Genomic DNA, 14,442 nt, shown 5'->3' on the forward strand with positions numbered 1-14,442 from the left:
TTCTACTTATTGAAAAGTGGACAAACTCAGAAACAATTAAGCTGGTAATTTTAACAAATGCTAGCTAGGCCATCTGGTCATTCTAAGCTAAAGCATATATAAAAATTATTAAGGTTATATGAACATTAATATCCTCCAATATTTAGGGAAATTAACTCACTTAACCAATTGATCGATACTAAGTAATGTCGCTTATTGGACGGTAGATGTTGTATTGCAAATGGAAAAGTAGGCTAACTCAGAGATGCTAATATGCTAGCATAGCCTCTTTCCTCTAAAAGTTGCATCTGATTTTGATTCAAAATAGTTTTGTTTAAGATTATTAACAGGATTTATCATCATATTTTAGGATAATTCCAATAGTTTTGCAAACACCCTAATAGATTAGTCTGTTTTTATGGTAATATACTTCCTTATTATTTCTCTATAACAGTGCTATTCAGCTTGATCCCACGGGGGCTGCAGTCCTGGTTTTCAATATATCCCTGTTTTACCATGCATGACTCAGTTAAATGAATCATTATACAAAACTTCATAGGCTATTGGATCTGTGTAATTCGAGTTAGGAGGGAGTTAGGAGTTGAAGCAGGGATACAAGAAAAACCTGCAGGACTTTGGCCCTCGTAGGACAGAATTAAATAGCCCTGTTCTAAAATATTTGGTTTCTTTTAAAAAGATTCAATAGCATGCTCATTAGTAACCCACTGTTTAAAACTTTAACAAAATGTATGAGAAATTTATATGGATAATTAGCATGAAGAAAAGCTACCATTGTACACTTTTATATTGCTTGTAATCACAGTTTGGCTTTGTTTGTTTGTTCTTCTTTATCCAAACAGTCAAAGGGCCAGTGTAATGAGGTTTCATGAGATAAAAATTCTTGAGGTTGCTGGTGACAAATCCGTTGATAACCACACACAACCACAGCAGTAGTCAGGCTCAGACAGGAAGAGTTCAACAGATAAAGGCTGAGCTCACAGGATTTTCACTGATGGAAAGCATGAACATTTCATTCTTTTCCTGAAGATTCTGTGAACCATCTTTAGTTGATTTGATTTTAATTTCTGACAACAGGGCTCATCAAAAATTAAAAGAGTATTAATCCCCCAGCTACATGTCAGTAGGTATAAAGGTGCAGTAGTAGAAAGTGTGTGTGTCTGTGTGTGATTATATTTAAACAGCGATCTGTGTGCAGGTGATGTCAGATCTAATCTCATTGCCACAGTGTTGCTGGGGTACCTGCTTCCTGTCAGAGTCTGTGAATCACTCATAATAAAGCTGTTTCAACCTGCCTTCATGGACAAACATTTCAAAACTCTGAGGTTATGAGACACTCTTCCCGTGGCAGTGGCTGTTTGACTTTGTTTATATCATGCTGTTATTTCAGTCTCAGCTGGTCAAGTGGTCAAAAACATGGAAGAAGGCAATTATCAGCTTTACTTTTAACTACTATGAATTAAACTAGAAGTTCCCAACTCAAAGGTCAATGAGCAGACAGAGAAAAGCTGTTGACAAAAAAAACTCTTTTTCTGTGGTTTCTGTTACCATTTACCTCACCTATTTGTAAACTTATAAACCTTTTTAATCTGTCTATTAATCCTGTCTTGCTTTGCCTGCTGAGGTGCTCTGACCAGGGGTGTACTTATAGGGGAAGCTTAAAGGGAACACAGCCCCTCTTCCCCCCTTTGTACGTGTTACATATTTTTCCCAGAAAGTGTTGAGACAGAAACAGGGTACTGGGAGGGCATAAAGTAAATTAAAGCGTCAAAAAGCATCCATCGAGTCCAAGCCTCGTGGTCCCTGCCACCCGTCTCATCTATTTAGTGTAACTCGGCATGATGTAATGTGTTATGGACCTAACAGATATGAGTGCGGTCAGTTTTTGTGCAGATCCCATGTATTTCTATGGATATAAGAGTAAAGTGTGTTTCATGGCGAGAGACTTTTTCCGTGGGTGGCCACGGAAAGATGGTTTGTTCTATTACAGAAATTTCAATACCGTTTGGCCCAATACATGTCACGAAGCTCCACGCTGAATTTGGAGTCAATCACATGAATCTCCTTAGACTAGTTTGTTAAAATACAACGAATACAGATGGTAGACTGTCACGGGTGTGGTGGAGGTGTGGGCCTAAAATACAGAGACCGGAGCCAGAGATGCAGAAAATAAAGGTTTTAATTAAAGATCACTGAGCTAAAGGCAAGCAGACATAGGAAAGCTAACAGAACTAATGAGCCAGCAAACAGAAGTAAAACCGAGGACTATGAATGCTGGCAGAAACAGAACAAGACACGGGGGTGATCAACTGAGTCCAGGTAAAAATTAACTAACAGAAAAGCAAAAAAGGAACCAAGACACAACTCTACAAAATAAAGCAGGAAACGAGAAAACACAAGATAAAACATACTGTGACAGCGGACACCATGTTGCCGTGGCAACAGGTGTTTATTTGACTGTTTTGCTTTTCTTGGGCTGGTAAATATGTGTGCCAAATTTCTTTTTCCGACATCAAAGCAGATGTTCAGTACCCAATTCATTTTTGGACTTTTTCTTTGCCTAGGTGGCGCTGTAGAGTAATTTTTGCATTGGAGTCCATGCAGACCATAGATTGTTGGGCCTGTTGTGTGTGTTTAGAGGGTTGTATATTTGCTCAATGTGCTTATAATGTTTGTCCCATACTTCATATGGCTTGGACCCTAATTATCACACTTATAAATAAATGGTAGGATTTTAAATCACATAATAGCACAATCTAATTAGATAGTACTATTAAGAGATCTATAATACATAATACACATTTAGAATATTATAAATTTTATATTGTTAGTTAATGAGTTTTATTATTATATATATTATAATACACATTTATAATACACAGATTATAATACAGTGGATTACAAGCATCTGCATCCAGTGGCCTTGTATAGGCCTTGTGCTAAGTATTAAATCTGCTACCCTATTATGTACTTATGTTTACACACTGTGTCTAAATCAGTCCAACTTTCACACTGAGCTGATTTGCAGAACTTTATTTATGGTCTCAGTCATGCGTGCTATCTGCAGACTGGGTAAAGGCGCAAAATTAGATTCCCAGTGGGCAAATATTTTAACACATTCCGAAACTTCTTACTTTACAATGCCCAATTTTTAATCCACTTCTCTGTAATTGGGAGCATTATTTTAATTCTAAGAACTTGTGACTTAAAATTCTATTGTAAATGTTCACGCGTCAATATTAAATTGATTTTAGACAGAAGTGTCTGAGAGCTATGACCCGTTGTCTTAAACAGACAAACTCATATAGAACATCTTCATAAGGATAAAATTAATCTAGAAATGGTTTTCCTGTAAAAGAAAAAAAAAAATTCCTCTAAATGCTTGTGTAAGGAATCCAACTACGTGGGCTTAATTATGGTTTTAATGACTCTAAACTTGACCCTGTGTGTACAAAGAAGAAGATATCCCCTTCCAAAGTGGAATCAATTCATTCTGATAAAAGTTTTCTCTCTGATGCTGTAAATTCTTGTTTCAGGAGATTTTCTGGGGTTTTAGTCTCATGACACATGTACAAACACATGAATGTGTAACACTCTCTGCTATGTTTTTAATATATGAAAAGTGCTTTATAAATAAAAATTTAACTGATTGATTGATTAAATAGTTATTTTATATACAAAAAGTCAAAGTGAGGTGTAGCTCAGTGCTAGTTTTGGACAGTCTTTGTCAGATTGCTATTAAGTTTTTAAAATCTGTTTCAAGCTGCAGCATCCTGTTTGAAAGGTGATGTCTTACGATACAGCTGACCTCTGACTTTAAGTCAGGTAGGTACAAAAAGAGCACATTTTTGTGTCTGAATCCCAATGGCCTTGTAAAGCAGCTCTTGAGGAAACATCTGTTAGGTCTTAAAATTGGTGGCATTCCCCTTTAATGTCCAACTGTTCTGCTATCAGAGGAATCCTGGTTTGATCAGAGAGTGGAGCAGCGATCACAGCCAGCTGGCTCTGGCATCAACATGAGGATGATGATGAAAAGACAGGAGAAGGAAAGAGTCAACAAGCGGCTCTGTCCTTCAGGGTTTCTGGGTGTTTTGAACTAAATCCAAAAGTTGGATCACTTCAAGGTCAACAGGATTATGCTAGTTCGATCTCATGATACTTTATTGTCAGAAACATGTCTAATTTTTATTTTGCATCACGTGTTTACTTTCAGAATGGACCGATGTACAAAAGAGTTTTTTAATCCGACTTTATTGACCTTTGGTATCTTCAGTCAGGTGGAGTTTATATTCTCTGTTGAATCGGGTTCATGTATCATTATCCTCTTGGCCAGTCTCAGCATACTCTCATAGGAAGTCTCATGGACTGTCAATGTCGCCCGATAATCTAAGAATCCATTATCATTAGTTTGTGCAGTTTAGATTTTTCCCAAACAAACATTGAAACCAAAAGTTATTGAACAGTGGAACAGGAATGACTTGTTTACTTGCCCCAAAGAGCCTCGAGTTGGAGGAAATAGATCCTTTTATCTGTTTTTCTTTTTCTAGGTTTTTTTTTTTTTTTCCGTTTGTTTGTTTGTTTTCAGATTGTTTCAAAGTCTTTCTAAGACAACAGCTAGTCAATCATGACACCTAGGTATTTACCAGTTTTATGAATGGAAACATAGACAGCCAGATTGTGATCCAAATGCAATTTTGTCAGTCATGGCTGTTTTTAATTTGTGAAGTATTTTCGTTGCACCATTCAACATCTCAGTTTATTCCATGTTAGTACAGCCCAGGACTTGTCTGAGTCTTAAAGGTATGGTAAGCTAGAATTACTGACATGTAGTGGTAAAGATGGCTACAGAAATGACTTAAAATGCCAAACACAGCTGTCAAAGGACAGTGGCCATAAGTGAAGAAAAATCTTCTAGAAATGAACATGTTTTTAATTATGAGTGGTTTCAGGTGCAGCGATGACTGCACTGCAGGAAAATACTTCTTCTCCTTCCATGTGCCTCTTAAGGTATTGCTTAGGACAATTATAGCTGCCATGATGTGGACCCATGGCAAAGAAATACAAGGGGTTAATTCTAAGAGAATAAAAACAAATTATTTTTGGGAGGAAATGGTCCATAAAACTCATTAACATCAGTGTTTTCTTCAACAATTTTCTTTTGACAACACTGACTGACTTAAAGCCACAAACCATGAGGGTCGTGGCTCACCTCATACGCTGTAAAATTCTTTTAAGCAAGACATAAAATCTACATAGGCTTCCTGCTTTACACATAGGCCTGCAGTTGGTCATATATCTTTCACAAACTCTGATTCTACTCATATAAAATCAGAATAAATTAACAGCAGAAAACCTGGACCTGCGTCTGCATCTAATGGGCCCGACACTCATTTACATAAAACTGACTTGATGCTTGATTTGATTAAAAATAAACAAGCGTGATCATATTTTTTTAGATATAGATGGAGTAAATGTCATTCATTGAGAAAGTAAAAATCTGACTTACCTGCCGTTGCGATGAGAATACTTGTTCCCGCGAAAGTTAGGCCTGGGCTGAAGCTGACCCTGGTGGAGGAGGGAGAGGAGCTGAGAGATCTGCTGCAATGGGAAAAGAGGGAAAAAAGAGAGATGAAGGTGAAAGTATAAATAATGTTTAAACTCACAGGGTGACATGAGGTAATGTTTCTTTAATTATTCCTAAATAACTTTTTTTTTTTACATTTAATGCCATCTTGCTGCTATTCTTCATCAGCAACATTTAAAACCTGCCAATGCTGATAATACTTGTATGTTTCAAATTAAATTAATTGTGTGTGTGTGTGTGTGTGTGTGTGTGTGTTGATACATGAGAAAGATTAGTCTTAACTCTGCAAGATGTAACATTGGCTGTTTCCAAGCATTGTTCCAGCTGATAAAGAAGCAAATGAAGGCCAGCCAGTGGCTTCATTGTCAGTGGAAATGTCCATCTTCATTTTCAGCCATAAGATCAGAAAGTTTTTAGAGTTCACCGATGGTTGTAAAGTAGATTGAACTTTGTTTTGGAACAAGCTTCAGTAGATTCAGCCTCTGTTTTAGGTTACATAATCTGCACCGGAGCAGGTTAGGTTTCCAGCACCAGTTGCCATGGTAATGCAAAGTGGTGAAAGTGAAACAGCCTGATGTAAGTGGAAATCCCGAGCTGAATTGAAGGTACCTTGATAAGCCTCACAGCCTGTGATTCCACCTGATTGTTTATTTATGCATGACTTTTATAGTTTGCTGTGTTCCCACTAAACACCGAACAGCTGAACGGAAACGGTCCTGATACGGGATTCAGTGCGGTTTGTTATGTCTTCTGTCCCTGGATTTATCAGGACCACTGACTGCTTCTCTGCTCCACGGCAGTTGAACAACGAACACAGCAACACTTGGGAGGAAAGTGAATTTTTGTTTTTAGTGTAACAGTGTGAGAACAGAGTAAATCTGTCCGTCTCACTGCTGGCTTTTCTGCTGACAGCTCTGCTATAGGGCGGATACACGCTGCACACCAGGGAGGAAACACACACACTGAGGGAAAGGTGAGTGTGTGTGTGTATATGTGCACATGCTAATTTATTAGCTTTGTTGCAAATGTGTGTTTTTTCATGTGTATGCTGCAGCAGCGACAGGAAATGGCCTCTACGTAAAAGCCTATTCTTCATTTGGCGGCTTCCTTCCAGGATGGATGCCAAAATATGTCGAGGTGTGTGTGTGTGTGTCTGTGTGTGTGTGTGTGTGTGTGTGTGTGTCTGTGTGGAAGTGAAGAGTAACTCCCCCACCTCCCAAGTGCACAGAAGGCCTCTTCCTCTGCGACCTCAAGTGAGGAGAGAAACATTTGAAGCTCGATGAGTGCCAACTGGGCTGATGAGAGTTTGGGGCGATCTAGGCGAACCGAGGAGGCCTCTTCCTCTTTCTAATAGGATTCACGTGAGGCTGTTGGGTCCGGCTGCGGTCTTTGTTCTGTCTGCTGGGCGTAGGCAGTGACTTTTGCCCTCAATGACACGGGTCGGTGTTTCAACTTCACAACGTTACTTCAACTTAAAGTCCAACTAGTCATGATGTTCAGATTGGGGAGATTTGTGCGACATATTTGATGATGATATAATTGTATTTCTTCATGGTGCTCCTAATGTAAGAACTCAACTTGCTGCGAAAAGACAAGAAGCGAAATGCTAAAATCCATGAAGAAGTGTTGCATGAAGACAAATGTGAATGAATGTAAATCTTATAAATCTGAACTTTAATCCTTTCTGCTTCTGGTCTAATTGTCTCTAATGTCTATGTTTGGCATATTCCAAGTAAACAGTGATGTATTGTAGGATACTTGCAGTCAGTATTTATTCTATGGAAGCTCATATAGTCACCACTGAGGTGTTAATAAAAGCCAAAAGTCACCATATCAGCTGTACTTATTTCCACACCAGACTTGTAAAAGGCAGAATTTGTGAAAGATGAGGCACAATTTCTGACTAAATGGAAGAGAAGCTTCCATTTAGTGGAAGCTTCTCTTCTTGTGGAAGTGATTCTTTTGGGGTAATAGTTGGACTGAGCAGGAACCATGCCAATGAAAATGCTGCATATGAAGAGCCCCCCTCTTTAAAGGGGTTAGTACTTTAGATAATCAGTGCGTCCTCATTTCAAACTGAGACACAAAATCTCTTAATTATTAATGTTTAAAACAACAACAATCAAAAAGAAATTAAATGAATCAGACAAACAATGCACAATTTTCTGAATGTAGATCACTTAAGCGAACCAAACAGCAGACAGTTCAAACACAAAACCCCTTTCAGAGACGCGCTCGCTTCCATTCTTCCGTCAGCCACAAACAATGTCCGCAACATGCTGTTCTTTCCTGTACAATGTCGCTACATCCGTTACACACCAAGTAACATTCTTCTGCAGGCACATTAGCAGTAATGCAGTTCAGATCTTCCTGTTCATGATCATCTTATTAAAGAAATAACAGCAACCTCTGTTTTCTGACAACATTTTTCTGTTCTAGTTTGATGCCTTTGAATTTTTTTTAACACAAGCCAAATGCAGAGGAATAAAACTTTTTTAAATGTTTATTTCAGCATTTAATGTATCCTAAAGTTTAATGAAAGATAAAATATCTATCCACGCTCCTCTAAAGAGATCATAAATAAACATAAGTACAATTACATAAATATAAATGTGCTACAGCGTTAGTCTAGAAGCTAATTTGCTGTTGATTGATACTTTGCCTGTTGCTGGAAGTCCAACAAAACCATCAAGAGGAAGAAACTGGCAGTTTAATGAGCCTAAACATGTAGAAAACAGATATTTCATCCAAAAGCCATGTTTGACCAATTGTTGCACTTTGGACATCTGCTAACATCTGTCCTCTTTGATCCGATGACAGGAAGGATAAATCACAAAATTCAATTCCACAAATCCTATTCGAGTACTCCGTTTTCGTCCACATTGCTTTGCAGTTTGTAGATAATTTCCTTTCAGAAAAACATCCTGCAACCATCTACTGTACCGACGTAAGCAGCATGAAGATGCATTCATATCAGTTTCTAACAGCTTTAATAAATTGTAACCATGGCGTGAAATAAGATGAGGAAGTCTTTGCTGCTATATACTTTTACTGTACTTTTCAGATTTTTTACAAAAGCAAATGTCACTGATTTTCCGCAGCACGTTCATGTGAATGTCTAAATAACCGAGTGCTGCTACTTTAATAGACATATAAGCCACGTATGTTACCGATATAATATGTTCTTGCAGATTTGATTTATTGATCGCCACAGTGTCTTCCAATGACGCTCATTAAAGCCCTTTTTTCTTCATGCCTAATATTTTTAGATGACCTTCAATTATGGGAAAATTTCTATTATTCCTCTTTAGATTTTAACTGGTAGTTTGCAGTTGCACAGCTTTAAGGACACTGGTTTGAAATGAAAATGAATAAAAAAAATATTCATGGTTTATGTGTTTTAGCAGAATTTGGTGTGATACTGGTGCTGTATTACCAAACAACACTGTGCTAGGCTTTAAATACATCAATATTTAACCCAGTATGTTTTATTTTAGCTCTCTTTTATTAATATTTGCAAATCTGAAGAAGATATTTTTAGCCTGCTCCATTAGATAGGTCTGAGTGGATTTGGTGTCTGCAGCTGACGGCTCTGTTTCAGTCTCGTGCTTTGCTCGGAGCTGCTGTTTTTAGGCTGATCTGTTTTTCTTCCCTCCTGCTGCAGCTCAGCTCAGTAAAAGTGATTTGGGGGCTATTTATCAGTGACAGAGCAGCGTGTCAGGGCGGTGTTAGCTTACACTAAAAACACATCCCAGCTTACTTTGGCTGCCTTCAAACTCCCCCCTCTCAGACATGCCATCCTACAGAGAATAAAAGGAGCTCACCTCCTCCTTCTCCTCCTCCTCCTCCCTACCTGCTTTCAATATGAATCTGATATCTGATATTCAGTTAAGGAGAAAAAAGGACTGTCTGAGTTTCTCAGGAGGGATTTTTGTCTGTGATACATGAGCACTTGAATAAACGTACTGTTTTTAGGCATCATACTGATCCATCAGCTACTTATACTCCTTCACTCTTACACACACACACACACACACACTTCCACCCAACTCCAGCCTCCAAGCTGTCTGAGTAAGTCATCATACAGAAGGCTGAAAAAGCAGAGCGGCTGCTGGGAAAATGTGAAGGAAGCTGCCATGTGTGTGGGTGTGGGTGTGTGTGGGTGTGTTGGTGAGGTGGAGGAGGAGGGAGGCCCTTCATCTTTACTCTCTAATGGACTTCACATCAGATTAATCTCAAAGCCTGCAGGGGAGACACTTAATTACACCGACGCTAACTGTAAGCACATGTTGAAATAAATGTGATCACACATTTTGGTTCTGAGTAAATGGCATTTAAACGAGAGCCAGCAGCAGCACATTAGCCTTAATGTCTACGCTATAGAGTCGAATGTAAATAAGAGGACATTAAAAAACCATAATGTAGATTAGTGAAGTCATTAATGTCATGTAAATGAGAACATTTGTCAGTTCAGCTTGCAGTAACGTTAGCATGTTCTGCCGCGAATGCAGCTTCAAAACTTGATGAGTTTTACTCTAAAGAGATAATGTAAAGAGTTTTAATGAAGGCTGTGCTTGTTTTCAGTTACAAGTTTGTGAAGACATTGCAAGTTTTTATGATGGATTACTGATATGTAGTCCTCAGAAATGGGTGTTTTTTGTTTTTTTTTCTTGTTTGTTTTTTTTGCATGTTCATACCCCTTAAGCCCTGTTCTCTTGTTATCACACATTTGTGTATTTAAGTGCTTGTGGTCTGACTTGTTTTCTCCTTTCTTAACCCTTTAACTTTCACACTAACAAAAAGGTTAAAAAAAAAAAAAGTTTCTTTGTGTTCTAGAACAAATGTTTTTATTTGTTTGAACAAATGGTTGGTATGTTAAAAGAGATTAAGTCAATCATGCAACAGCAGTGAAAAAGTGAAATAGTTTACATTTGAAACAGTAGTGTTATAACAAACACTTAGTTTGGGTTTTACATATCCAGACTAATTGGTTGAGATGTTCAGGTAGGTTAAATTCCCCAATTTTTAAAAGAAATTCATCAACATCACTGCAAATTTACCTCTACCAAATGGTAGACCAGGACCTTAAAGGGTTGGTTTTGTTAAGCTTTCAGCTAACGCTTTTCTGGTTACATGGATGTATAGCACGTGTACTGAAGCAAGCATTGCACAGCAATTACCATCCAAATACTGATGCAACCTGGTGTCCCCTGCACAGGGCCTAAAATGTCAGGTATTTTTTGGAAGGAGATGAAATATCACATCTTACCTGCACTTCTGGTGAAGCCGAGGAAAGCTCAATGGAGTCTCCGAGTGCTGCCATTGAGAGACGAACCAGGTTCCTTAGCATCTGCTGATGTTCTGCGTCGTGTCCTCCTCGACCATCCGACGTCTTCGGTCTCCTGAGAGTTGCCTGGGATGCCGAACGGGGTGGTCCTCTCTCTTCTCCACTGTGCTGCAGCTTGTGGTGCTTTAAGGTACTAGAATGTGAGACTGATGAAGATGAAGAAGGGTTTCTGGATTTGCGTAGAGTTTGATATGATGTGGCAGGGGTCAGAGGCAGTGTCCCATCAAGTTCAATGTTTCCAGGTTTTCTTAGTGTTTTGCAGTGATGGGCAACATGTTGGGAGGTATCTCCTTCTAGATAGCCTTGAGAATGGAAGCTTGTGTTCATCATCGATGGTATGAAATTGTAATCTCTCTCAGTTTGTTGGTCTTCAGAGAGTGGAGGTGGAGTCAGCGGCTGGACCTCACTGTCCTCAAGAGGCTCCTCCTTCCGGCCTCTGATGACTGGAATGAGCTGGATGTCAGACTTTCTGATATTCTTCTGGGGGCGTCGAGGATGGCGAGTGTAGCTGGATTCAGCCTGTCTGCAGTTATAAGCCCGGTTGTCTCGTTTGTCAGGGCGGCAGAAAGTTGTAACCAAAGCAATAGCCAAGAGGAGAAGCAAGCACGTTGCACCCAAGCAGATTGCAATCATCATTGTGAAGCTGAGCTGCCCTCTGTTTCCTGGTGAAGAGTTCTTCAGATGGTCCTTAAGGTTGATGAAAGTCACCTCAAGAGATGCTTTAGTGGCCAAACTAGGAGTGCCCATGTCAGATACTGTAAGGTCCATTGTAAAAGTTCTCCCTATGAGCTCAGTAGCATTAGTGGTATTAACAAAGAGCTGACCTGTCATTTCATCCAACCAGAAGAGGTCATATGGGTTTCCATCAGTGATGACGTACTGAAGTTCTCCATTAAGTCCTGTGTCTAGATCTTCAGCCTTTATTGTGGATGCAAGAAATCCAGTGAATCCCTCTTTTATAGAGTGATCAATTGACAAAGTGGTGGGTTTATCCTCTGTATCATTCCCCAACTCCGTCACAATCTCCCCCTTGTATTCATTGACAGGTATGCTCACATGAGCTACTCCCTTTCTTGGTTTCGGCTCCTGGATGATCGGATAGTTGTCATTTACATCCTCAACATCAATGTGCACAGTGGCCGTGCCCGTCAATGGGGGATGTCCGTGGTCCACAGCCTCCACGATGAAAGCATAAGTGTGAGATTCCTCAAAATCTATATGTTGCTGGGCACTTATGATGCCAGTTTTGGGATGCACGGAGAAGAGTTCTGTTTTTGTCTTCTGGTCAGTAGGGCTTCTTATGAAGTAGGAGACTCTTCCGTTGAACTCCAGGTCATCATCATGGGCTTCAACTTGGAGAACTTTGTAGCCTGTGGAGTTGTTCTCTTTTAAGGAAGCCTTATAGATAGGGACAGAAAACACTGGGGCGTTGTCATTCACATCCAGAACAGAAACAGTGAGGTGTTCAATTGAAATCAGAGGGGGGGAGCCATGATCCTTAGCAAGAAGTGTGATGTTATAACTTGAAACTTTCTCTCTATCCATGTAGCCACCGGTAACAATCTTATAGCTGTTGCTATGCAACTGTTCAAGGTGGAAAGGCCCAGATCTTTCCTGAAGGGCAGCACTTACTTCCCCATTTCTTTCTGAATCTGCATCATAAACCATTACAAGGCCAAGGAAAGTGTTAACTGGTGCTCCCTCCAGTACAGTCCCACCAGCTGAAGCAGATGTAATCCAGGTTGTGCGGATCCTCGGTGCATTATCATTGACATCTATAAGCTTAACATGCAGTTTACAGTGAGCAGGAATCGCGTTAGGACCATGATCGATGGCCTGTACGATTACCTCATAAGACGAGTGGACTTCATAATCCAGAGGTGCTCTTACAATCACCTCTCCTGTTTGTGGATCCACATGGAATAGCTTTTGAACATCTAGATGGGTGTGCTTGCTGAAAGAGTACTCCACCTCCCCATTGGTGCCCTCATCTGGATCAGTGGCCTTGAGCTTAATAATGGTTGTCCCAAGAGCTGTGTCCTCGGGTAGTGTCACAGTGGGACTGTTGTTCTCAAACGTTGGACTGTTATCATTTGAGTCCTGGATTTTAACACGCACCAAGGTGCTCCCAGACTTTGGAGGATTCCCTTTATCCCATGCTACCAGGGTGAGGTCAAAGGAGTTCTGCACTTCCCTGTCCAGTTCTTTGATCACTACTAGCTCCGCCTGTTTTGTCCCACCTGGAGCAGCCATCACATCCAGAGCAAAGTGTGGGTTAACAGACAGTGTGTAAGTCTGGAGGCCGTTTGGCCCCGCATCAGGATCAACTGCCCGATCTAAAGGTATTCGCATGCGGATGCTGGCTGTCTCTGAGATCTCCACTTCCTGCAGAGCACTTGGGAAGGTGGGATTGTGGTCATTCAGGTCCATCACCTCCACACGAACCCGCAGACAGTTTATAGCACCACTTTTCCTGTAGAGGACACTGAATGCCACCTCACACATATCCGATCCCCGGCAGAGCTCCTCCCTGTCCAGCTGGCCCTGGGTGGAGATCACGCCATCTCGAGTGGTGACAGCAAAAGGAAGGGCTTTGGCCTGCTCCACCACCTTAAAATCCTCTAAAGGACCTTCTTCATCTCTGTCCCGTAGGTCATCTACCAAACGGCCAACCCGGGTTCCTGCGGGCTGTTCCTCCCGAACCTGGTACTGGATGGTTATCGATGATGACTCAGACACCAGAGTCCGAGAGTGAAGACTCAGAACCAAAAGCAGAGCCAGCAGCATCATGGTGAGAAGTTATTAACGCTTTCCCACGGCTTATACTAACATTTTTGTTTCTAAAGTTTTGGTTTTTACCATGAAAGATTAACTCTGTAAACTTAAAATTGAATAATTGTGATAAATAACAATATTTTTTAACTAGAAGGAAAAAAATCCAGTCTGTCAAATAAAATTTGTGTTCCGATCTAAATTTCTTTCATGTTAGTCTACAGTTGTCTTAGAAAACAAAAATGCCAAAAAACAAACAAAAAAACAGAAAACTACTGGAAAGCTTTCCAAACTGAGAAGTAAATCCTCTAGTCTGGTCAGGATATAATTACAGAAACCTACAATTAAGATATCATCCTTTCTTTCTCTGTAAATGTCCAGCCTCAGTCTGCCTGCTGCTGCTGTTACTCACTCACAACTGCTGGCGTCCTGCCTCTCAGTTCATCCTCCTCAACTCAGGGAAGTTTTCCTCCAACTGAGAAAGTTTGGATTTGGGTTTCCACATGCCAGCGAAGCTCCAGCCAATCCAGACTAAGGAGGCGGGCCACATGCAAAGTAATCCAGGCTCAACACAAAGAGAAGCACTCCTGCCCTGAGGAAACTGCACAACTCTGAAGTGCTTTCACAGAAACATGACACCTCCTCTGCATCAATTAACTCACCCAAAAAGTCTGCACAAACTCATCATGGGCTGCAGTTTGGACCCTTAAATCACTTGGAAAAATGGTTACGTCCCAGTGGG

General features: G+C 40.3%; 1 protein-coding gene across 1 annotated transcript in view; it reads right to left on the reverse strand.

Moving 5' to 3' along the window:
- Nucleotides 1-14,052, reverse strand: part of pcdh12 (protocadherin 12) — a 26,495-nt gene extending 12,443 nt beyond the window's left edge. Inside the window, exons 1-2 of the mRNA XM_079250619.1 lie at nucleotides 10,851-14,052; nucleotides 5,504-5,595 (exon numbers count right to left, since the gene is read on the reverse strand). Coding sequence (XP_079106745.1) covers nucleotides 5,504-5,595; nucleotides 10,851-13,718 — 2,960 coding nt within the window. The 5' untranslated portion in view covers nucleotides 13,719-14,052. The remainder of the gene's footprint in view (nucleotides 1-5,503; nucleotides 5,596-10,850) is intronic.
- Between the last annotated feature and the right edge of the window lie 390 nt (nucleotides 14,053-14,442).

The sequence above is a fragment of the Telmatherina bonti genome, assembly GCF_933228915.1.
Source record: "Telmatherina bonti genome assembly, chromosome: 12".
Lineage (NCBI taxonomy): Eukaryota > Metazoa > Chordata > Actinopteri > Atheriniformes > Telmatherinidae > Telmatherina > Telmatherina bonti.